The sequence below is a fragment of the Lactuca serriola genome, chromosome 2 (genome assembly GCF_051521515.1).
Source record: "Lactuca serriola cultivar US96UC23 chromosome 2, Lser_US96UC23_V15, whole genome shotgun sequence".
NCBI classification, from domain to species: Eukaryota; Viridiplantae; Streptophyta; class Magnoliopsida; order Asterales; family Asteraceae; genus Lactuca; species Lactuca serriola.
The window spans coordinates 131,528,225-131,554,575 of record NC_136409.1 but is presented as its reverse complement, the minus strand read 5'-3'; the positions used below and the strand labels follow the sequence as shown (position 1 = coordinate 131,554,575).

General features: G+C 35.9%; 1 protein-coding gene across 1 annotated transcript; it reads left to right on the top strand.

Moving 5' to 3' along the window:
• The first annotated feature begins 17,765 nt into the window (after positions 1-17,765).
• Positions 17,766-20,803, top strand: LOC145090457 (aluminum activated malate transporter family protein). The gene is made up of 6 exons (XM_079028654.1): positions 17,766-18,021; positions 18,122-18,262; positions 18,346-18,618; positions 18,769-18,896; positions 19,024-19,167; positions 20,132-20,803. The coding sequence occupies exons 1-6, from the start codon at positions 17,784-17,786 to the stop codon at positions 20,591-20,593; spliced, it is 1,386 nt and encodes a 461-aa protein (XP_078884780.1). The 5' UTR covers positions 17,766-17,783; the 3' UTR covers positions 20,594-20,803.
• The last annotated feature ends 5,548 nt before the right edge of the window (positions 20,804-26,351 follow it).

Sequence of the window (26,351 nt, the reverse complement as noted above, 5' to 3'; positions counted from 1 at the left end):
TGAGGGTTTCATCGGATAAACACTTCTTGAGATTTGAGACGTGGAAGACGGGATGGATGTTGCTAAGTTCATGGGGTAGTTGGAGTTTATAGGCTACAGGACCGATCCTGGCGAGGATCTCGAAGGGTCCAATGTACCTCGGATTAAGTTTCCCACGCTTTCCGAAGCGTACCATGCCTTTCCAGGGCGAGATCTTCAATAGGACTCGGTCTCCAACCTGGAACTCCAAAGGTTTCCGTCTGTTATCAGCGTAACTCTTTTGGCGATCTCGTGAAGCTTTCAATCGTTCCCGGATTTGGATGATCTTTTCGGTGGTTTCGCGAATGATTTCAGGACCGGTGAGAGCACTGTCGGGGACTTGACTCTTAGCTAGCTGCGTGTCCCTTACCTCGGCGCAGCACAGAGGGGATCTGTACTTGCGACCGTAGAGGGCTTCAAACGGGGCGGCCTTGATGCTGGTGTGGTAACTGTTTTTGTACGAGAACTCGATCAAAGGAAAATATGTGTACCACGACATTCCGAAATCGATAACACATGCTCTAAGCATGTCCTCCAGGGTTTGGATAGTTCTCTCACTCTGTCCATCGGTCTGAGGATGATAGGCTGTACTCATGTCTAGTTTGGTTCCAAGAGCCTTCTGGAGAGACTGCCAAAATCTAGAGGTAAATTTGCTATCTCGATCTGAGATGATGGACGCAGGTACACCGTGCAGTCGGACTACCTCTTGGATGTAGATTTGCATGAGTCTTTCCATCTTGAATGATTCTTTGATCGGAATGAAGTGAGCGTACTTTGTCAAACGATCGACAATTACCCAAATGGTGCCGTACCCACTCGGACATTTGAGTAACTTAGTGATGAAGTCCATGGTAATCATCTACCATTTCCATTCGGGTATCTCGGGTTGCTGGAGCAGACCCGAGGGTTTCTGGTACTTGACTTTCACTTTAGCGCAAGTCAGACACTTGCCCACGAATGTAGCGATCTCAGCTTTCATGTTGGGCCACCAATATTGTTTCTTGAGATCCAGGTACATCTTTTCCGAACCTGGGTGAACAGAGTATCTGGTCTTGTGTGCTTCTTCCATGACAATCTCCCTGAATCCTCCGAACTTTGGGATCCAGATTCGGTCCATGAAACAGTATACTCCGTCACCTTTGACCTCAAGTTTCTTATCCATTCCCCTCAAGGCTTCGCTTGACACGTTTTCTGTTTTGATGGATTCTAACTGGGCGTCTCGGATTTGCATAGATAAATGTGAATGGATAGTCATCGTTAGTGTCCTTACTTTACGACTCGAACTTTCATTTCGGCTAAGGGCATCTGCTACCACATTGGCCTTGCCGGGATGGTAGCGGATTTCACACTCATAGTCGCTGAGTAGCTCTACCCATCGTCGTTGCCTCATGTTTAAGTCCTTCGGATTGAAGTTGTGTTGCAGGCTCTTATGCTCAGTGAAAATCGTACACTTGGTTTCGTAGAGATAATGTCTCCAGATCTTCAGTGCAAAGACTACAGCTCCCAGTTCCAAGTCATGAGTGGTATAGTTGACCTCGTGTGCCTTCAGTTATCTCGAGGCATATGCAATCACTTTTCCCCTTTGCATAAGCACACAGCCTAAGCCCTGGTTAGATGCATCATAATAAACAACGAAGTCTTCTGTTCCTTCGGGCAGGGACAGGACCGGTGCGCTACACAAGGCTTTCTTTAATGTTTGGAATGCGTTTTCTTGCTTTTCACTCCAACAAAAGGGTACACTTTTATGTGTCAGAGTGGTTAGGGGTTTGGCGATTCTGGAAAAATTATGGATAAATCTTCGATAATAGCCGGCGAGACCCAAGAATTGACGGATTTCTGTGGGTGTCTTTAGTGCCGACCAATTCTCTATTGCTTTGATCTTGGAAGGGTCCACGTGTATACCTTCTTCGCTAACCACGTGACCAAGGAAAGTTACTTTCCGAATCCAGAATTCACACTTGGAAAATTTTGCGTACAGCTTTTCGGATCTAAGGGTTTCCAACACTGACCACAAGTGTTGCTTGTGATCTTCTTCACTTCTGGAGTAGACAAGTATGTCGTCAATAAACACGATGATGAACTTTTCTAAGAAGGGACGACACACCCGGTTCATCAGGTCCATGAACATAGCCGGTGCATTGGTTAGACCGAAGGGCATCGCTACTTACTTGTAGTGTCCATATTGAGTCCTGAAAGCTGTTTTGGAAACATCACTTTCATGAACTCGTAGCTGATAGTACCCTGACCGAAGGTCTATCTTTGAAAAGTAGCTGGCTCCTTGAAGTTGATCGAAGAGGTCATCTATTCGCGGAAGGGGATATCGGTTTTTAACGGTCAACTTGTTCAGCTCACGGTAGTCGATACATATCCGAAAGGATCCATCTTTCTTCTTTACGAACAAAACTGGAGCTCCCCAGGCCGAGGAACTCGGTTTGATGAACCCTTTGCTGAGTAACTCATTGAGTTAGCTGAATAACTCCTGCATTTCTGCTGGAGCTAAGCGATACGGGGATTTGGCTATGGGGGTAGCTCTAGGAATTAGGTCAATGCGAAATTCGACCTGACGTTTGGGAGGAATTACTGGAAGCTCTTCAAGAAATACATCAGGAAAGTTACAGACTTCGGGGATGCTCGCAAGGTCTTTAACTTCCTGTTTCTCATTGATTACATGGGCTAGGAATGCTTGGTATTCCTTTCGCAAGAGTTTCTGAGCTTTGATGCAAGAAATGATGCGAAGATTGCCGAGTTTATCGCCATAGATTATGAGAGTCTGACCCATAGGAAGGTTGAGACGGATTGCTTTCTCGAAACAAAGGATATCAGCATGATTGGGACTCAACCAATCCATGCCAATGATGACATCAAAGCTCTTTATGGAAACTGGCATAAGATGAATGGTAAATGAATGATCGTTCAAAGTAAGGGTACAATCTACGAACACCTCAGTAGCGCTTTCTTTCTCACTGTTAGCCATCTCGACGGTGAACGTTTCGGTTAATGGTTGGGGATTATGTTTAAGAAGGTGTTTGAATGAATGGCTAACAAAACTACGTTCAGCACCAGAATCGAAAAGGATACTAGCATAACAGTTGTCGAGAAGGAACATACCCGAAACAACAGTGGGATCGGCGACTGCCTCCTCCCGTCCCATGGCTAGGACTCTTCCGGTATTATCAGTTGTCGCCTTCTTGGGGCAGTTTCTATTGAAATTCCCAACTTCTCCACAATTATAGCAGGCTAGACCAACACCTGCTCCAGAAGATTGATTGACTGATTGGGTTGGTGCTTTGCATAATCGGACCGTATGCCCCTTTCTACCACAGTTGGTGCATGATAGCTCACGACAGGGGCTGGGGTTATGATGGTATTTACACTTTTCACATTGGGGAAGGCTACCTGCATACCTACTAGTAGGTGTTTGAGCTGTGGATCCCACAACAGAAGCAGCAACAACGGGGGTAGTAGCAGCATGGACTGCTATAGTCTGTTGTTTCTTTGAGGACCCTTGAGAAGATTGGCCCTTCTTCTTCTTCCAAAACTTCCTTTTCTCACCACTCCTCTTGGTCGGTTTGGGAGTGGTGGTTGCTTCCTCCACATCATCGTTGTGGTCAATCAGGGTTTGGGCTAAACTTTTGGCACTGTCATATGTATCCGGCCTCGTAGATAAAACATGTCCTTTGGTCGGTTGGGTCAGCCCCCAAATAAATCTCTCTATCTTCTTACTCTCCGGGGTAACCAATCCCGGACAGAGTAATGCTAGATCATCAAATCTCGAAGTGTATGCGGCAATATAAGAACCCTTCATCTTCAGGTTCCAGAGCTCGTGCTCTAACTTCTGTATTTCGCCCCGAGGGCTGTACTCAGCTAGAAGAAGTTCTTTCATGGCCTCCCAGCCCATGGCATTGGCTACAGGTAGGGTTAGGGATTTGACTCGGCCGTTCTACCAAGTCAGAGCTTTATCAATAAAGGTACAAGCTGCGAATTTCACTTTATCGGATTCTGAACAGGCACAAATTTCAAAGATAGATTCGATTTTCTCGAACCATCGGGAAAGGGAAATGACACCTCCAGTGCCATCAAAGGACGTGGGTTTCGCGATCATGAAATCTTTATAGGAACCCTCCTTTCGGTGTCCCTGGCTACCTTCATAGTTTGAGGCTGGGGACCACCTCCTGAACCACCGGGACCACCGGTGTTCATTTGAGACATAGCAGTTGCCACCACGGCAGTAACAGCTGCCTGGAAAACCACAGGTTCAAATTCAGGAGGAGGTGGTGGTGGAGGGTTGTTGGTATTTTAGCAGGGTCTTTTTCTTGGAGGCATCTTGATCTAATAAGATCAGGAAAGAGAGGATGGTAAGTCCTCTTAATTGAATCAAGAGATATCACAGATATATTCCGAATAAGCGATAAAGCAGGAAAGAGTTATCAAAGCAGATAAATTATCGCTAAAGGAATGATCAAGGAACAACGCTTGAATGAGGCTTTCTACAAAGGATTGGCTCGACAAATACTCCCATAGTATTTCATGATTCGCTACAACACTGTCTCGATGTTTGTGTTATTTAGGTAAGTTTTAGGCATGCCGCACACCACAGTCACTCCCAAGCACATGTTGGTCGTGTCTCGAATGAATATAGTTGGCCAGGCTATATTGATCCTATACACGACTACATAACTGCCCAGGTTTAACCACAACGTACAACACCCATTTACTTATGTTTTGTTCTACTTGTAGTTACGAATCTTGACGGTTAGATATACTTGTATACTTTTGAATATACTTATACTTTGAAGTATACTTTTAGTTCAGAGAACTTAGGCCCCTTAATGTTTATAGTCTTATACCATGTAAGGTTTGCTATACTTGGTTCACTATAAACATGGGCTCTGATACCAATCTGTCACACCCCGAAACCCAGGGCGGAAACGTTTCGGGGCGGAGGTGACTTCATGTATGTATAACAACCAATGTACATAGTAAGCAAAGTAAACAAACATTACATTACATATCAGAAATTACATTTGTTTGAAAACCAAGTTGTACAAGTGTTATACATAGTATATGAACAAAAGTAAGACGTGTCTTCTATGCACTCCGTCTTCGCCAAAAGGATCATCGGGTACCTGTCTAATGCGGACCTGAGAATACAAGCAGTTTGAAAATCAGCATAAAGCTGGTGAGTTCATAAGTGGTTTTCTTTTCTGAAAATGTACGAGTTCCTTTCTGTTTTCTGAATAAATTACGCACCAAGAAAATCCCATATTTTCTTAAAAGTTGGTTACCCATTCGAAATGTAATGTAAAAGATGTATACTGGTTACCAAACCGAGATGTAATGTAAAAGATGTATACTGGTTACCAAACCGAAATGTAATGTAAAAGATGTATACTGAGAATCTGGTTATGTACTCATGTTACCCCAGGAAAATCCCATATTTTACTAAAAGTTGGTTACCGATCTGAAATGTAATGTAAAAGATGTATACTAAAAACGTGGTTATCCTTGCGAAATGTATTAGTTTTAACATGCACATAAAACTAATAAGTATAAAGTAAACAAATTACTAACCCATTATTACTAACAAGTAAATCTCTGTTATCCAAATTGCGAGTTCCAAAACCATACTATAGACTAAATATGGCAATAAGTAGTCCACATCACCTTATGACTGTCGTCACCCTTGAACCTTTCGGTTCGGCTGTAGCTAGCAGCCAGGTGTGGGGTAGTCAGCCCCGTATAGATCTATACACTCAAGTCACGCTCCCTATCTAAGAGATTCTGGTTACGGGTGCGGTCCTCCACTCGCGTATCTCTGTAGAGTGTTCACCGAGGACGTGTCTCCAATTTATAGGAATACCAAATTTACTAGTAATAATACAATAATCCTCCACACGCGTATCTCTGTAGAGTGTTACCGAGGACAAAGCAGTGTACTAAATTTCATGTTTAAAAGTTCAAATGTTATGCTTTTAACTGATATAATGTGGAAAGCCGTTTTTGAAAATATAAAATACAACATTATATAACGTTTTTCACAAATAATACGGTAATGTGTTCTTCCAGTTCAAACAGTTATCTGTTATGATTGTCAACGTTAAAAGCATATGAAATATGAAACACAACAGATGTAAAACAAGTTTTTGAGTACAACTATTCCTTGTACTTTGCTTGTATTCCCCCCTGAAAACAGTGAAAAACGTTGAAAAAGGGTAGGGGTATGAACTCACCAGTCGAGAAAACGAGTCGATTTGGATGCTAAGTGTCAGTTCGGGGCTTGATAACACGCGAGGTTCCTGTGTAATATGGAATGGTACAAAAATGTATCTAATTAGACTTCAAACCACTAATTCGATAAGAGTAAACACTTCTAGACGTGAAAACATTTCAATCCAAGTGTTTGGAGTGACCCGTAGCATCTACGGATGAGTATGGTTTGGATATGGAGTTTACTCCCCAAGAGTAAACTCCTTTGGGAGTTTACGGTCCAAATGACACATTCCCCATGAGTTTACGCCCGTAAACTCATGGTCGGGGGTGTTCTTGGTTGCTAAATGGCCTTATAACACTTATGGGTTGATGCTAGACTTGATTTCAAGGCTTTTGAATGAGATTTGGACACCCTGAGGACCATTTGAGGAGTTTACGGTCGTAAACTCTTGTGTGACATGATTCAATGTGTTTTGGTGGTCTTTGGTCAATTACAATGCACCAAGGAAGGTTCTAGTGTTGATTCTATGGCTTAGGTAGTGTTTGGGACTTGAATTGACCTTGGAAAAGTAGTTTACGGTCTATGAAGATGTTCTTGGGAATTTACTACCTTAAACACATGAGTTTACAACCGAAAACTCATGTTTGTCCAAGATTCATGGGTTTTAGTGGTTGAAAGTTAAGCATACTATGTTCTAGGTTCAATTCCAAGCCATACAAGGTGTTAAAGTGTGACAACCCGATATTTAGAGACAATGTAATGTAAAACCAGTCAAATTTAGGTCAAAATATAACTTTCCTAAAATCTTATTTGGGTTAAATAAAGTGGTAGGAATCGTATCAAGGATTTCGTACATATAAAGAACCCTAAAATCCGAGTTATAACGAAGAAGTTATGACCAACCGAAAATTCTCGGCAAAACCGGCAACACCGATTAGACGAAAAATGCGAAGTTTCAATACAATAGTTTTTAGACTTAAATATCTAAATGAAAGTTGTAGATAAAACATTAAACCGTGAGCGTACATAAAAAGAACGTCCAAATCTGACTTCGTATGAGGAAGTTATGATTTTTCCAAGATCTGGATATAGCAGTAGACAGCTAAATACTCGAAATAGAGCTCGAGAGACTTTTGGCCAAAACAACCTAAATAAGAATTGAATTTCTTAATAATATTAGCGCAACGGCGAAAAGTCTGACGAAAACGGACATCGGATGAAGAAGTTAGGGAATTTTAACGGACTGTTCGTGTCCCGGCCCGTTAAAAATAAATAATTAAAAATAAAGTCAAAATTTGATAATGAAGTCTAAACGAGAGTTATAGATCATATTTTTAGCTACACGTGCATATAAAGAACATCGAAAACGGAGCTCGTACGCGAAAGTTATGGGTTTTACAAGTTCGAGGCCCGAAATCTGAGGCTGTCAGGCTTGCCACGACGTGGCACAAGTTTGCCGCGACCCGGCAAGTGACTGAGGGCGTCCAATCAATGGAATAGGATAAGACTTGCTCCCCACGACGTGGCCAGCCTTAGCCATGACGTGGCGCACCAAAAATGCCCCTATAAATAGATTTCAAGGGCTCCGAGTTCCATTGCTCATTTCCCTTCTTTCTCGCGCCGAAACTCTGCGTTTAAGCCCCCGAGACCCTCCCAAAGCCCTGGTTTTCACCTTCAAGTCCCAAAGGAAGGTTTTGTGTTCCCGAGGTTCCCAAGATTCCCGAGAATCCCGAGATTTTCCCGCGTTTTCAACTACTTCAAATCAACCACTTCAATCAAGCGAGTTCATACCCCTACAAACAACATTTTCAAATGTTTTATAAATGCATTTTATACACTTTAAAGGGGGGGGGGGGATACAAGCAAACACACGATTATCATCGTGTGAAAAACTTAAATCTGTTGTTATACTCTTTGTTATATAATCAATCACATGGGATTTATAACTATGTTTTCAAACAAGGGATTTCTTTTACTTTACACTGTATTATCAAACAAACTACTTTTAAATTGTTGTAAACACTTTTAAAGGGGGGGGGGGAGAATACAAGTAAACACACGGTTATTATCGTGTGTAACATAAAGTTTCACCATACACTCTTTTTATCAAGTGAATCATATGTGATTCATAACTACTACATAGGAACTTTCGTATGCAATATATATTCTCAATAACATCTTGTCTTTTGGAAATAAAATATGTTTATATATGTATACACGAATCAAACACTTTATTTATACTTTAAGTATATGTGATCATTTATGTCACTTTAGATGTTATACTTTACATAACAAGTGAGCATTAAACTAGGATTTACAATACGAACGAAACACACGCTTTGAATAACTATAATAGGTTTAGTTTACGTGAAAACCATGAACATTTACATACTAGAAAAAAAACTATATGAAAGAGATACTTTCACATACAAGAACAATTGCACATTTTTATACGTGAATTTGTTTTATACTAAGTTTTGTGAGACGGTTCACGTACTTTCGAATATGCATTATTAAGTCCTGTATTATATACCATAATCCCTTGTAGGGGGAGCGTGATATTTGTGTATACATCTATACGGGATTGACAATCCCACACCTGAGTCGTTAGCTACAGCTAGGCCGGCGAGCCTGGGGTGACAAACGTCATAACATTTCAGCGCCTGAAGAACGTTGTTACAGGCAGTCTGGGTCATTAGTATGGTTATAAAACTCACATGGAGTATTAGAAACACATTGGTTTACGGGGTTGTCAAATGCCTTAGTGATTTTTTTTATATTTACACAAATCTATTATTTAGGCATGAAAAACATCATTTTGTTATACTTTTGGAACTTTTAAACACACATACACACTTATGAACAAATATTGGATTTCTAAAGGTAAACATACAAAACAGTCGAGTCTTGGTAGAAGACTACTTTTATACTAGTAGAAAATATCGGATTTTCTAGAAACTTTCAAACATGTACAAATCATTTTATTCAGTTTTCTACAAATGTAGAACAATTTCAAACGTTGTCTTCATACTTATACGAACAATTACATTGATTAATTCCCAACGTTTTCTTCATACTTATACAAACAATTGCATTGAATAATTCCAAATGTTTTCTTCATACTTATACAAACAATTACATTGAATAATTCCAAATGTTTTCTTCTTACTTATACACACAATTACATTGAATAATTCCAAATGTTTTCTTCTTACTTATACAAACAGTTACATTGAATAATTCCAAATGTTTACTTCATACTTATACAAACGATGACATTAAATGCTTAGGAACTCACCAGCTTAAATGCTGACCTACACTTTCAAAATAACTTGTATTCTCAGGTCACCAGTAGACAGGTATGATGACTAGGTTTTGCGAAGACAGAGCAGTCAAGACTCATCTTTTATTTTGATTACTTGTTGTAATGTCTTATTACTATGAAAGAACACACATGTATTAAACTTTTACTATTAATGCAATGGACGATGTTGTTGCTTGTTTACTACTTTACATTTGTTGTGATACATTACATGACGTCCTACGCCCCAGAACATTTCTGCCGTTCTCGGTTTTGGGGTGTGACATAAAGGCACTTTAACACCCATTTGAGGAGTTTATGGTCTAAGGAGATAAGTTTACGGTCTAAGAATGTTATTGGACCGTAAACTCTAGTTTGTTCCATTTGTGTATGATTTGGTGCATTTCTTAAAGGATTACAAGGTTCTATGCACTCATGGAAGTTCATTGGAGGTGTTTAGGGGCAAACTAACACCCAACAAGGTGTTTAAGGTCTATGAATGAGGATTTATGGTCCAAGCATGTTCTTGGACCTTAAACTCATGTCCATGCCTAATTTGGTGCGATTTTGGGGTCCTAAGCTCATGCATGCAGGTTTCTAAGTCGAATCTAAGCCCTAGAAGTGTTTTGGTGGGGTTTTGAGGCTTCAAAACCCTCATAAGAGGTGTTCACGGTTTTGGGAGGGTCCCCAAACCGTAAACACATGTTCATAGGTGTTTTGGGTGATTTAAACATAAATTTGAATGATAAACAAGCTTAGAAACATGCTAGGATAGATTCCTTACCAAAATGAAGCTTGAAAGGAGGATTTTTGGACCAAGTTTCGAGTTATAGAGAGAGAGTAGTGAGACAAAGTTGTGAGATGGGCAAAAGTCTTCAAAAGTTGTCCACTCAACCTTTATATAGTGGTTGGGTTTGAGACCCGGTGGAATTCTACCCGATACTGATGTTATACGATGCTTTTGGTCGCACCCGATAAAGTTGGCGTAATCACGACTTAGATGAAAACAATAATTTTCCAAACAAATATGGAAAATATTTTAATGTTTATAACGCATCCCAAAAATTACGAAAACGAATTAAAAGTCGCGATTAAATTAATTAACGCAAAGGTTAACGGAAAAAATTGAATACAACGGTTTTATTTAACGGGAACGGTTTTAGTGACGGAATAAATTACAGGTTGTCACACATTCTTAGAGAACCCTAGTCGAAATCAAGCAACATCCATCACCTCTTTCTCATTCATTCTTTGCTAAGTGGTGTTTGTGACTCCATTAGAGGTGCAACGCTTGAGCAGGGCCAGTCCAAATATATATGGGGCCCAGGGCGAAAAGAAAAAAGGGTCCCTCAAAGACAAAAATAATAAAGATTAAAAAAAATATCATTTATTTTTCACTACAGACATGCTCAATTAGCAATAAAAAAAAGCAAGCCAAATTGTTTATCTTTTGAGTTAGTTTGAGTTTGAAGCAACTTTAGGCCCTAAAAATCATTTAGGTAATAATTTTTTTTTATAAATATATACTACATAGCCCAAAAATTTTGGGCCCCTTGGAGACGTGGGCGCTGGGCGGTCACCCGGGTTGCCCACCATCTGGACCGGCCCTGTGCTTGAGGCATTAAGCTCTTGAAGGTCAAGATCAAGCTACTAAGAAGAAAGGTATTCTTCTAAACCCTAATATGATAAGATTTCATTTTTTTCTTGTATGCCAGATTAAGACTTTGCTTTGGAAAATTAATTTGAATGTATAACTTGAGAAAAACCTAGATCCAAAGCAAATAGCGTTGCATGTGCACATAGGAATGTTGTAATGCTTAAAATCCATCAAACCACGCATACCATGAGCAAAAACCACTATAAAGCACAACTACATGCAAACACACACACAACCATGCACACAAAAGGTCCTCCCTCAGGGTGGTGAACATCAACCAGAGCAGCGGAAAGAAGGGTCGTACGAGCAGCGACATCGGTGGGCTAGCTATGGAGACACAAAATGAAAGTGAGGGGCAGCCAGACAGGCATCAACAAATGTCGTGTTATGGAGGCGGATAGAGACATAAAAGTTGAAGAAGAAGGTGGAAGAATGGTGGTAGTGAATGCACTCACGGATGCTAAACTCGTTATCGCCAGAAGGGAAAGCATCCATGACGCTTGATGGTTCAGTGCAACAAGGAACGGAGGTAGTGGCAGCAGTTGTTCACAACAGCAAGTCGGTCGGCGGCTCGTATATTAGGGTTAGGGCTTACATGAAAAAAATGAGGGAGGGGGCACTGGGTTAAAATCTCGTCTCCTTCAAAACTAAAATCCATTTTAACATTTTAGCCCCCATCCATCAAAACCCTTTAAATTTAAACATGGTATTTACCAAACAGCCGTTTCTTCCTAAAATCTTTTCATCACACGTCCATATGTTACCAATTAACCCCCATAAATAAGAAATTATAACCTCTAACACCCTTAAGGTGTACACCCCTCTATTTTAATACGGCTTAGGGCTAAAATAAAATAAAAAAATTACATCTTAAAGTTTTAGGGTTTATTATTTATCTATTTTAAATAGAATTATATATATATATATATATATATATATATATATATATAGAGAGAGAGAGAGAGAGAGAGAGCGAATGGTTCAATTGAGAAAAAAAGGTTGAGAATGAGGGAATGAATTTGAGCAACTCATTTCGAATCTTCCGCTTAAGCGCTCAGAGTACCGGGCCAACATAACACGTCTTATTGATATATGAATACATATATGGATAAGATATTTATTTATGAATAAATGTATTCATATATAAATACGTATATTCATATATGAATAAGTATAGCAAAACTAGTTATTCATATATTAATATGGCGGCGATGGGTGGCAATGGTTCGTGGCGGTTTGTTGTGGTGGTTGGTGGCGGTGATGGTGGTGGTGACGGTTTGTGGCGAAGAGAGATGATGTATTCATATATGAATACACATATATTTATATTTCAATTGTACTTACCTCTGTGTGTATCTATATATATATATATATATATATATATATATATATATATATATATATATATATATATATATATATATTTGAATATCTGGTTGCTACTTGTTCAACATTGCAGTATACTACTAAAAAGCAAAAGTGTATATATATATATATATATATATATATATATATATATATATATATATATATATATATACTAGTTGTAAGACCCGTATATTATACGGATTGATTAAAAGAAAATGTTAAATATGAAAAATTAAATTGGAAGTTTATTTGAATTTTAAAACTATGAGAAAAAACATGCAAAAAATAAATAAATTAAAATTTTGTATTAGTTATCAAACTCGTGTATTAAAATGATTAACTATAACAAAATGTTAAACACAAAGGTTTAAACTATAAATTTATTTGAAATTGAAATTGCAATTTAAAGTTTAAAATTTAAAATTAATAGTTATGGTAGGTTTAATTTATGGAAACTAAATTAATGATATATTAAAAATTAAAAATGAAATAAATGACAAGTGGAAAATAAATATATCTCAAAATTATGACAAAATGATATGTGGCCAATTAAATGAGAGAATGACATGTGGCAAAATCATTCTTATTTATTAGGGTATACTAGTTTATAACTCGTGGAAACCACAGTTTTAAAATTAATTAAACTTTTATAATAAAAATATATAATTATTAATCAATTGTTTTAAATAAATGATTTTAAATAAATTATTAATTTAGAGATATATCAAATTTTTAAAGTTATTATAACTTCAAATTTAACATATAATTAGAAAATGTAAATTTGAATTTTGAAATGGTTGCCTAATATATTTACATGACACATGACATAATATTAATGAGGATTTGTATTATAGTGACACTTGTCACAATGAGATTAAAAAGTATTCATGTATTAGAATAGGGATATATATATATATATATATATATATATATATATATATATATATATATATATATATATATATAAATAAGAGGAATATATTCAAATGAAAACACTCAATAAAATAAAACATATGAAGAAAATATTTTAATTTTATTTTGACGTTATGAAACTTGTATATGTTATCATGTTATCATATATTCTTGTTGAAAAACGAATATATATATATATATATATATATATATATATATATATATATATATATATATATATATATATATATATATATATATATAAAATCAATCGTTTGTCAATATTCATATTAAGAATTACTACAAATAAATATAAAAATAATTATACTTAAAATTCATATTACAATTTATTAAAATTATACACATATATGAAATTAATGCAGAATAATAACATATTTTTTTCGCGTCTTCACATTATATAGCATCTTCATTTGAACCATCCCATATATATATATATATATATATATATATATATATATATATATATATATATATATATATATATATATATATATATATATATATATATAATACATAACTTATCTCATATTTCAGAAAGAAATATCAAAAGAAAAACATATATATGAATCATAAAAAAAATAACTTATATGAAATCAATGAAGAAAATGAGTGAGAAATATAACATATATTTACTCTACCATCACCTCCAATTATCATACACTGCCATCAACCATCGCCACCACCAACGATTGCTACCAACACCACTAACACATTTCCCTAAAAGATCAAATATGGATAGAAAAAAAATCAGAGTTCACAATTTAACTCAACATTCCAACTTAATAACTTACATATTCGCAAATTAATACATAAAAACACATATTCACAGCTTAATAACTTACTGAATTTCGTTAAGGCATTTAATCAAACACTTTGTGTGCATAACATAAATCAGAGCCATAATCACCATAAACATATCAGATCTGACCAAATATATTAGAGTGTCATTATCTTCAACATCAGGCGACGTTATTAGGTTCTCCGATGATGTTTGACGGTGGTGTTTTGACGGTAAGAACAGATCCAGATCTTGAGAGAAAAACAACAAACATTTTTCATGTTATCTGAAATGAGGAACACAAAACTAAGTGTGCCACTTGAAGAAAACGAAAACAGATCTCTCTAGAACTCGTTCAATATCACTAGAGCTCACAAATTTCGATGTTATTGGTGGCAAAAATAATAGATATGGATCATACTCATAGATCTGGACGCTGGTGGTAGCGGAAATTATAGATATGGATGCCGATGGTGGCAGAAATTATAGATTTGAACTTGAGCTTGCATATCTGGAAGACGGAACGACAAATCTAGAGTTTTTGACTCCATATCTGAGATCAGTGGAATCCAAAGGTAGATCTGAAGCGAAAAACATCGGCTACTCGACAATCCGATGACGGAAGGCAGTAGAATACGGTGGGGGTAGGTGGCAGAAATCATAGATCTTGACCGGAACTTGTAGATCTGGATGTCAATGGCGGTGGAAATCACAAATATGTACTTGAACTTACACATCTGGGCGACAGATCTAGTGGTTGACAAAGAACAACATTGATCTAGTGGTCACAAATCCGTTAGATCAATGGAGTTTTTTAGTCCAGATCTGAGATCAGTGAAGTTTAAAGGTAGATCTGAAGCGAAAAAGCTTGGCTACTCATCATTCCGACGACGGAAAACATCAAATGATGGCAACGGTAAGCGACGATGGTAGGAGGCAAGTGGCAGAGGTAGGTGGTAGAGGTGGTGTTGGGTTTTGTGTTCTTGAGAGAGTTTGAGAGGCTTAAGGAAAGTTTTTTTGTAAAATATGTTTGAAAGTGTTAGAAATATTATTGGATATTAGATATCTAGTGTTAAAGATAAAATTTACTATTATGCCCTTATTGACTTTTGGTTATTTATAAAAGATTAAAAAATCAAAAATATTAGAGTACACAAAAATAAACTAAAATTATATGGTTCTTAAGGTTCTTAATTTTTAGGGGTTCTTTCTATAACTGTCAATCCATAAAATAATCGAGGATGAGAGGATTCGATAGTTTGAAGAAAGGTTGCCAATTTGGCAATTGTAGTCTCTCTGGTTCTAATTATCACAAAATGACCCTAAATTTAGCATCCTAATTATATATTACAAGATTAAATTCATTTTGTGAATTCCTTAACATCTTCTAACTCAAACCTAGTTAAGTCTAAGATTAAATTTAAATTCGTGAATTTGGCCATTTTGTTGCCTCAAACATAAATCTTTAGTTTAATGAAAATTAACTTCTAGTTAATCTTTAAAGTTCAAAATATATTCATCTATTTGAGTCTTCTCAATTAATTTTGGAATTTTCTTTAATAATTTCCACTTCATCTGCAACACTGAAAACGAACATTTGATACCTATTTGAAAGATATTGAGCATTGTATGAAATTACAGGTTTAAATTGTGATCGATGATATCTAATAGATGTATATGGTATTAGATATCCGTTTCGGTAAGGGTATCTTTTGTCTACTATGTGATATTTTTATATATAATAGAAAGATAAATATAAATTAAATTCTAAGAGTGGTTAGCCCAAAATTATAACATGTCAAAGTAGTTGCACCTTCAAAGGGATCTATATGAATCAAAGAAGATGTCTTAATTGCAAGAAGGAATATGTGTGTATCACACCTCAATTATTCCTACCTGACATAACGAAGGTAAAGCACATTTTAAAGTAATATAGAGCAATTAGATTGAATGTAGGGACTCCTTTTCCTCCCTAATAAAACACAAAACGAAAATTACCAATAGGTGTGTTCGGAAAAATTAGCTGCTAGAAGGTGGCTTATAGCGTTTTGTTAAACACTACATGAAGTAGCATTTGAATTTGGAGTGTTTTATTTAAACTAAATGCTAGAAGATTGAAGTGTCGAACGAGGTTTTCGGTTCAAAATGGAGCGTTTTTTCAAACGTTACAAGCTAAAAGCTCTCAAACGCTGTCAAACGCTACGTGCCGAACACATCCATTGAAGACACATACTTTTATACAAAACACATATTGGCAAAAAATAATTACACTAGCCTTATATGGATTAGTAGGATTAATATTTGCAAATTACATATTTATGAGAAAATTACAATTATAAGTTAATCTACGTCCATAATTTATCAATTTATCCCAATATCACTCTCTCAAATCCATCTCCTAAACAAGGGTGATCACCACAAGAGAAGAATATAAGAACAATAATTTATTGAAATTTCCAAAAACCATAATTAATCAAAAATTAATATCAATAACATGCTAACAATTCTTATATATAATCGATACATAAAGAATCATAAAAAATAATGAAAATAGAGGATGGGAGAAGATAGTAAGTTTGAGATATTAAGATAGTATACCTATTTACTATAAATCTTCATTGATGTTTTTAAATTTTTCAATAATTTATCTTAATGTACAGAGAACTATGCGACGTAAGGTTGATAAGAAAAAACGGTGGGCATGGGAATGGACCGGAGTGGTTATTTTTTCAGAATTAATTAGGGTTATATTTGAAAAAAAACCCATACAACTACCTCGAACTGCTATATGTAATAATATATAAAAACAAAAAAGATTAAATATTATATACAAGAGGTAACTGTATATATTAAATAAGAAATTAAGAGAGTATTTGGCTAAACTTATTTAAGCTCTTTTTTAGCTTAGTACCAGTTCCACACCGATATAAACTAAAAATGATGTTTGGATAAGAATAACTTATGAATATGTCATACCGAAAATAAGTCAAAATCTATAAGTAAATCCTTAAGTTATTAATATATAACTTATAAGCTATAAGTTAAATAAGTCATTAGTTTAGATAAACACCCTAAAAGATAATATAAAATGCTAGAAACTAAAAGTCATAAGTTTAGCCAAACACCTTAATTATAATTAATATAAGATGATAGAAAAGTACAAATTACCATTATAAATTTACCAAAGTCAATAAACTTTCACGTTTTACTTTTTTATAGCAACATAATTTTGGAGGCAATGTATGTATTCTTTTTTACTTACAAGTGAACCACACCCCCCTATACACCATCCTACAAATACCCACAACAAAACAAAAAAACCAAAAGGGTGATCGATGGCTCAACATATGAACCTTTTATATTTATTAATATTGTTCTTGTCCCTAACCATCCAAATACATCAACTCCCCTTGCCATTTTTACTTTATTTACGATTCACACTCCTTATATATTCCACCACATTCATTTCACTTGATAACCTATCTTTCATATTCACCTGGCTATCAAGTATCAACCCATGGAGATTCCGTTCAAGGCTACACTTTTGAAAATGAATGCTCCAATTGTCGATTTAGTCAAGAAAATAAAGAAACTTGGAAAAGAAGATCCAAGAAGAATCGTGCATTCCTTCAAAGTGGCGTTAGCAATCACATTAGTCTCCATGGTTTACTATCTCCGGCCATTATATAAAGGCATGGGTGATGCAGGCATCTGGGCTATCTTGACTGTCGTTGTGGTGTTTGAGTATACTGCCGGTGAGTTGATTAAAATCATCCACGAACGAAAAAACATGTTTTCAATTCCCTTTCATTTTTCCTTCCATTATTTTTAAATGTTGTTGTTTACATAAATTAGGTGCAACCTTATGCAAGGGTATGAATCGAGGCTTAGCCACTTTACTAGCTGGTGCACTAGGCCTCGGGGCTGAATACTTTGCTCGTCTATTCGGACCCAAAGCCGAATCCATTGTTCTTGGATGCCTTGTCTTTCTTCTAGGTAAACCACTTACTTAATCCACAAACATTAATACATTCGACGAATTCTTTTACTCGTTTTAACTTACAATGTTTCTACTATAGTCGCAGCAGCCACCTTTTCAAGATTTATTCCTCATATAAAAAAGAGATACGATTATGGGGTGCTGATATTTATCCTCACATTCAGTTTAGTAGCTGTTTCGGGTTATCGTGTTGAGAATATCATGGAGCTAGCACATCAACGATTATCGACAATCATCTTAGGTGGTGCAACATGTATAATTATCTCCATATGTGTTTGTCCTGTATGGGCTGGGGAAGATCTTCATATTCTTATTGTTTCCAATATGGAAAAGCTTGCAAGCTTCTTAGAAGGTACGTATATATAATATATAATCATGTATATAGTTTATGTAAATGAGCTATTATACTAATACTATTGTTATTTTATGTTGAATTGATGATCATAAAGCTCAAACCCACCGTTTTACTGTAATTCATTTTTAATTGCAATGGGATCTACAGGATTTGGTGGAGAAATATTCCAACTTCCACTGGAGGAAGAGAGTGCTGATGGATCCAATGAACCTGACAAATCTTTTCTTGGAGCGTACAAAAGTGTTCTGAATTCAAAAGCCATGGAGGAATCTCTGGTCAGTTTATGAATGATTATTATACATGCATTAATTGTGTATACGTATATAAGCACATATGTGTGTGTATATATGCATATATAGATAAAGTTTATAATTAGGCTAACGGATTAATATGTGGAAGCAGGCAAATTTTGCATGGTGGGAACCAGGACATGGCAAATTCCGGTTTAGTCATCCATGGAAACAGTATTTGAAGATTGGTGTTCTTATGCGGCAGTGTGCATACCATATTGAATCTCTAAATGGATATCTAGATTCAAGATTCCAAGTATGAATTCGTCATGCATATTTTCTCTTCTATTTTATGTTCATACAACATTTAATTCTAAACTTAAAACGGATACAAACACAGAAAATATATATATATATATATATATATATATATATATATATATATATATATATATATATATATATATATATATATATATATATATATATATATATATATATATATATATATATATTATATACTAGAACTATTTTTTTTTTGAACTATTTCTTATCTAATCCTAAATTAACTACAATAATATTTGAAAAGAGACTTAAAACTCTTAACGCCTTGGGAAAGGGCAATTTTTTCAATTCCAATACCGATAGGCTATAAGTATTTTTGGTAAGAACATAAATAACTAGTGCATTATACGTTTCTAAATATTATCAACAATTTTGTGAACATAATAAATGTTGATGCATGAATTCTCAATGGATTGTGTTCACTAAATTAACCGGCTAATGAAAATGCCTTAAATAATTTTAAATAAATGATAATTATTAGATTTTAATGTCTAAGTAGATTTTAAATACAAATTTATTCATAGAAAAAACAAAAATATCAAATTTCTAATCTAATCTCTTCTAAATAAAATCTAAAAATGACACATGTCAATTTCTTAAAATGTCTCTTTAACACATGACATTTTTCTATGGTTTTTATTATTTCATTTTTTTTATAACAAATCAAATTCAATTCAAATTTTAAAAATACAAAAACATATCCTAATAACTTATTATGTTTATTTTGTTCAACAAATTAATTCATAATTACTTAAGATTGAAAATATCTTAGTTTTTTTTTTACATTTATTATTTTTTTATTTATATAGAAATTTTAAATATACCGACCGTAGTTTCCACGGGTTATAACCTAGTAATATATAGGGAAAAAAAGTTTATGTATACTATATATAACAATTAAAATTAATTACTTTTATATTGTTAATATCTTACAGGCATCCTCAGAATTTCGGAAAAGAGTTCAAGGACCATGCACAACAATGAGCTCTGAAGCAGGAAAAGCTTTGAAAGAATTAGCACTATCAATAAAAACATTCTCATATCCTTCTAATTCTGCTATGATCAATATACAAACCTGTAAAAAGGCAGTAGATGAAGTCAATTCCACGTTGCAAGCTTCAATGGTGGGAGAATGGGTCATTCTTGAAATAATACCAATTATTACAGTCATTTCAATACTAAATGATATTATAAAATGTGTCGAAACAATCTTTGAGGCCATTGAAGAACTTTCGGAACAAGCCCATTTCAAAAAGTCAGAACCAGAAAAACCACAAATTCTTCATGGTGGAGCTGTAGCACCCGTTGGTGATAAGGAACATGATAGTGGATTTGTTACTATAATTATACATAAGATAGCTCCTCAATTAGTGGAAATTGAGGCCCCTCGTGGATAAAACTAGGACCGAAAAACTAAATGAATTAATAATATGTATAGATTAGAAAAAACTAACGTAGTATATGGAAGGTTAATAATAGGTGATGATGCCCGGCTAATTTGAATGCGATGTTGGGTTGATGCGTTGATCGATCTTGAGGCATGTAAACGGATTTATTAACATAATTCTTTCAATAATACGGAAACCAAAAGTGACTTTTTTATACAATGTTATGCATGTCGTTACAACAACTGACAGATGGCCTCTATTTCGTTCCTATGGACAAATTCTGCCACTAAAACATCGACGCATCTGCTCAAACTTGTCGTCGGCGAGAATTTTCTCCGCAACATTTTGTTTTAAGAATGTTGCTTTTAAAAATGAGTGATTACCAATCTCCAACAATCACTACACAACCTAATATCAGATAGCTAATTACTCATTGAACAAGGTTCTATGGTCAATATGTGACCCTTGGATGTTAAATGTGTCATTGGGGTAATCTCGTAGTTTCTATATAGTGGAGATGATGGGGTCTGTCCATGGACTTTCCTTCATTTTGCTGCATTTCTCGTAGTTTCTTTAGACATATTAACGGTTGAAGGGAGATAGTGCATCAAGTTGTTCACAAGGGCTAACTAATCCTCTTCCATGGGTATCCCCGATAAGGGTACCCTAAGAGAGCCTCCGACGCCAAATACTGTCCATGTACAATCCATACTAGATTTCACTGACTGCTCATCATACTTCCTTTACGTTATTGACAACCATATTTGTCTTAGTAGATTCTTTTAGTCGCATGTTTTGGTCTTCTCACTACATAGAATAAGTGAGTCACCGTTTCACGTACATTAAAATCATTATCAACTAAACAATTAGACATCCAACTTGTAATTACAATGACCCAAATGCTAGAGTAGAGATCTACCAACTAAGCTATCCCACGAGCCAACTTTAGCATGCATGAAGGAATCAAATGGGTATTCTATTCTTTTCTTGGTGCTACCAGGCCATCCTAGACTTGAACTAGAGACTTCCCATGTGAAATTAAATCATCACACCTACGGTCTAGTGAATTGGAAGAAAATTAATAGATTCCTTTTCATGAGCAATTCATCCTTCACAAATGTATCATGAAACTCTGTGTCGTAGATATTTTCTTTCCTTTTATCATTGAAAACGAAGAAGGCTGAGGATAGCCTATGGTGTGCCTTATATGAAAGGAACACGCTTTTTCGACAACGGGGTGGAATGAGTATTATCCGGGTGTGCATGCCCCTTATTCTTTCTTACCATGGAAAGTATTTATGAAATAATTCCCATGAGAAGAAAAAAGATATTAAGAGAGCCTCATATCCCAATCCTAGACACTCTAATATCCATTTTCAAACATGCTCCCTTTCGAGTTAATAGAAAGATAAATAAACACATCCCACTACATTTATGTGGGCATTTGTAGTGAATGAGGGGTTGAAGAATCATAATTTAGTTATTTATCCCAAGCATTCGTATTATATCTAGATCTAATAATCTGGTCCTGTAGAAAGGAAAGATCATTACGTAAGAGTACATGTAAAATAGTAATGTGTTTTATTTTGAACAAGTTTTAAATTTATAAAAGCCTTTATTTAACTCAGCTTAACAATTACATTATAGGCAGTGTACATGGTCATGTAGTGGTATACTTGTTGCAAGAAAGTATATTGAACGCTAAAGGAATGGTTGATAGCTTTAAATTAGAAAATGACACAATTAATTAAACTTGAAAGTAAAATTGGGGGCTGTGTTTAATTATATGAAACTTGATTAAGAAACTGGCAAGCTAACTGTAACACCCGAATCGAGGTATATTCATTTTTGACCCTTGTTTTGTTAATTCTTTGCGGATTTGGTCCCCGGGGGGGGGGGAGGGGGGGAGTTTTACCATTTCTGACAAAATTGAAGTACATGGGGCGTACGTATGTAGGGGACAAACCCTAAAATTTAGGGTTTGGACCCTATTTAAACAACATTATGAACCTTGGACCTCTCATTTCTCAGCCTCCAAAGCCCTTTCAACCACATTTCGAACCTTAGCCCCTTTTTGAAGAGATTTCACCTGTTTTGTGTGTGTTGGCGAGACTTAAAAAAGAAGTAGTTGGAAAAAAGGGCATTAATCAAAGGAGGGCTTGTAAATCCAGATTTCTCACATCATTTCCAGCTTCATTGAGGTATAAAGCTTGGAACTTGATCCTTATTTACTTAGATATAGTGCTTATGAAGTTTTGGTCCCATTTTGGCCATATGATGTGGTATACTGGATTTCTTTCACTACATGAGTTAGGAGTTTCTTCTCATTATGTTTCTGAGGTCTAATGTTTATAAAGTTAGCTTCTTGATTGTTGTGTATCAACCATGCATGATTTTAGGTCTTTATGGTGGAAGTAGACTGCTAAAAGTGAGGTTTGGGTCCTTAGATCTCTAATTTCTCAGCCTCCAAAGCCCTTTCTGCCACATTCAAACCCTAGCCCCTTTTTGAAGAGATTTGACTCATCTTGTATACGTTTTAGTGTGTGTTGGTGAGACTTGAAGAAGAAGTAGTTGGAAGAAGGAGCATTAATCAAAGGAGGGCTTGTAAATCCAAGTTTCTCACATCATTTCCAGCTTCATTGAGGTATGAAGCTTGGAACTTGCTCCTTATTTACTTACATGTAGTCCTTATGAAGTTTTGGTCCCATCTTGGTCATATGATGAGGTCTAGTGGATTCCTTTCACTACAGGAGTTAGGAGTTGCTTCCATGATGTTTCTGAGGTCCTATTTCTATAAAGTTAGCATCTTGATTCTTTTGGATCAACCATGCATGAGTTTAGGTATTTATGGTGGAAGTAGATTGGTAAAAGTGAGGTTTGGGTCCTTTTGAGCCATGAAAAGGCTCCAAGTTCATGACTTTATGGCTTAAGACGTTTTATAAGACTTGGATCTTAAGTTTGGGCTTTTGGTTGCATGTATTAAGCACGTAATTGAAAAGTGCTTAATGGGCACGTACGTGAAGCATACGTAACTGTATGTTGCGCGTATGGTGCCCGATCCCCGATCTTGGCTGGCTTGGTAGTACATTTGACTTACGCAACTCGTATGCAATGCGTACTATGAATCCTCATAGAATGATGGGTGTAAGCCTAAGTATCCGAGGCATACTCAACCTTCGTTGACTTTGGTTAACTCTCTCGGTTTGGGTCGTTTATGGGATAGAAGAGTGTTGGGCCTTTTCGTCCATTATCCTTCTAATTGTGGGCCATGGATAGGCCTTGGGACTTATTAGAATTAGGCTAACGAGGGGTTTAGGGCCCAATTAGGAAGTTGGGCTTTGGTGCTTTTGAATTGGGCTTTGAATTTTGGGCCAAGTTAGGAGGGGGTAAAATGGTCTTTTACACTGAGTGTTGGATAATTGGACTAGGATTCCAGTTTTGGGTTATAACCTAGTTATTGATTGGATATTATTTGGTGGTGATAGCACCAAGATTTTTCTAGATCAGCAATCCGAGTATTTATTTAAGAGATTCAGCAAGTTGAGGTGAGTTTCCTCACTATATTTGGCAGGTCGAAGGCACCAATGTCAGCCCATGGTTTATTATGATTAGGTGCTAGTTGTCTGTGTGACTCTACATGTATGATATTTGTTATGTATACTGGGTGATGCTTGATGTCGGGCAGGTCCATATGATTATCTTGAATGCTATTTATATTTGTGATTCTTGCATGTGTTTTATGTGTTTGTATGTATATCGGGCGGGGCCCATTATTTACTGACAGATCTATTACGAGCGGGGATCTACGTTGGGTGTGGCCCATTATGTGTTTGATATGTATGGTATGTCGTATTTTGGGGAACTCGCTAAGCTTTGTGCTTACGGTGTTTAGTTTGTGTTTCAAGTACTTCTGGATCCAAAGGGAAGAGATTAGGGTGATCGCATCGCACATACCATGATGTTTTGTACTTTACTTTCCTTTACTCTGATGTATTTGGATGTTTGACCATGCTTAATTTTATTATATTTTATGGATATGTTTTGAAGGATGGTTTTTCTTATAATTAAAAAATGAAATTTTTGGCCTTACCTTTTGGGACGTTACAGTTTGGTATCAGAGCCTTAGTTTAAGGGATTCAGGCATACTCTTGGGTGTGTCTGAACTCAAACTGAGGGTTTGGTTATAAAAGAGTTTTCTAATAAAAGAAAAACATTGTGTTGCATGCAATCGACCGATCTCAAGTATGTTTTCCCAAAATACCCATACATGTTTTATGATATGCTTTGATATGTGAATTTGTGAATTACATGCTAGTTAGGGCTAAGGACTCACTCATGATTTGCATGATAGAATGTTAGGAGAGATTCATTTATATGCCGACTATAGGAGCTTGTAGACTTGCATGCTAGTACTGATCATTCAGTGATATGATGGCCTATTTAGGTTATGCTTGTTTTGATTACTCGATGCTTGAATGTTGCTTACTTTGTGTTTTTAGGAGTTTCAGTTAACTTCAGCTACCAAGTAAGTGAAGATGCTAAGTTGCATATTTTTGAGACTAAATAATTTTAGAAGGTTAGGTTTTAACTTTATTCCACAACTCTTGTTTGAGTCCAACCGTTGTAGTGTGAGACCTTCCATTCCAAGAATTATCTGGTTTCGTTGATATGTAATTGTATTCGTGAGCTAGTTAGAGGATGTTAGGGGTGTTCCTTCTAGAACTGATGGTGGGGAGTAGGATGGTGGTTGCCCTAGGAAAACCTAAAATGAGATCTATAATTCCCAAAATTCGCTTTGATGTATCAATCAGATCCACTTGATGGTGCGGAATCCCAATCAAGTAGATGAGGCAAGATAGAATACACAAGAAGAAGAAGAAGAAAATGATGAATCTTCAATGTACACAATGTATTGATTGATAATCTGGTACACAAGATTCACACACACATAGAGACACACACATTCTCTCTTATTTCTCTCTCTAGAACACGTTCCCAACAATAAGGTAGCCCCTAATCACGTTCCCTCCTCTCTTAGTCACCTCTATTACACACCAAAAATAATACTATGTTTATGCATGGACTAAAATACAAAGCCCACACCCAAAGGCCTGACCAAAATCACATATGATTTCGGTCCAACCAACAGAAAACCCAATACTGTTTTCGGCCCTAGACTGAAAACTATAAATGCCTAGAAAAGCAAAGTATAAACCATAAATTTTGACCCAAAAATCTCCCCCTTGTTTTATAGCTTTCTTTTGTTATGACCTAACAAACTCCTCCTGGGTTTGTAGCTTGCTTTCTTTTCAATCTTCGCTTTGAGCTTGGCTTCAGCGTTTATCTTCGATTTCTTCACAACTTCAAGATGAGCAAATGAATGTCTATATGAATGACTTCATCTTGAAAAGTTGGACTTTTCTTCAAAAATTTGACTTTGAACGCACATTGGGAGTGGAGTCTTCTTGTAAGGATTCTTGAAAATCAGCACCTTCAGCTTTGAGAATCTTTCGAGAAAGCAATAGAGAAACTGCTTCTTCTGGATCACTTTAGTAGGTTCATAGATAACATCAAATTGATTAAGGAGGCTTCAATGCAATCTGTCACATAACTCAAGTACAGTTTCACCTTGCTTCTGGGGTTGAAAGCTTGAATGTTGAAAAAATAATCTTCACTTCTTGTTCCTTCGAATGAGTATTCTTTAAAGATCACCGTTACACCTTGAAAAGTGTGACAACCCAAAAATTTCCGCTAGTTTTAACGTCGA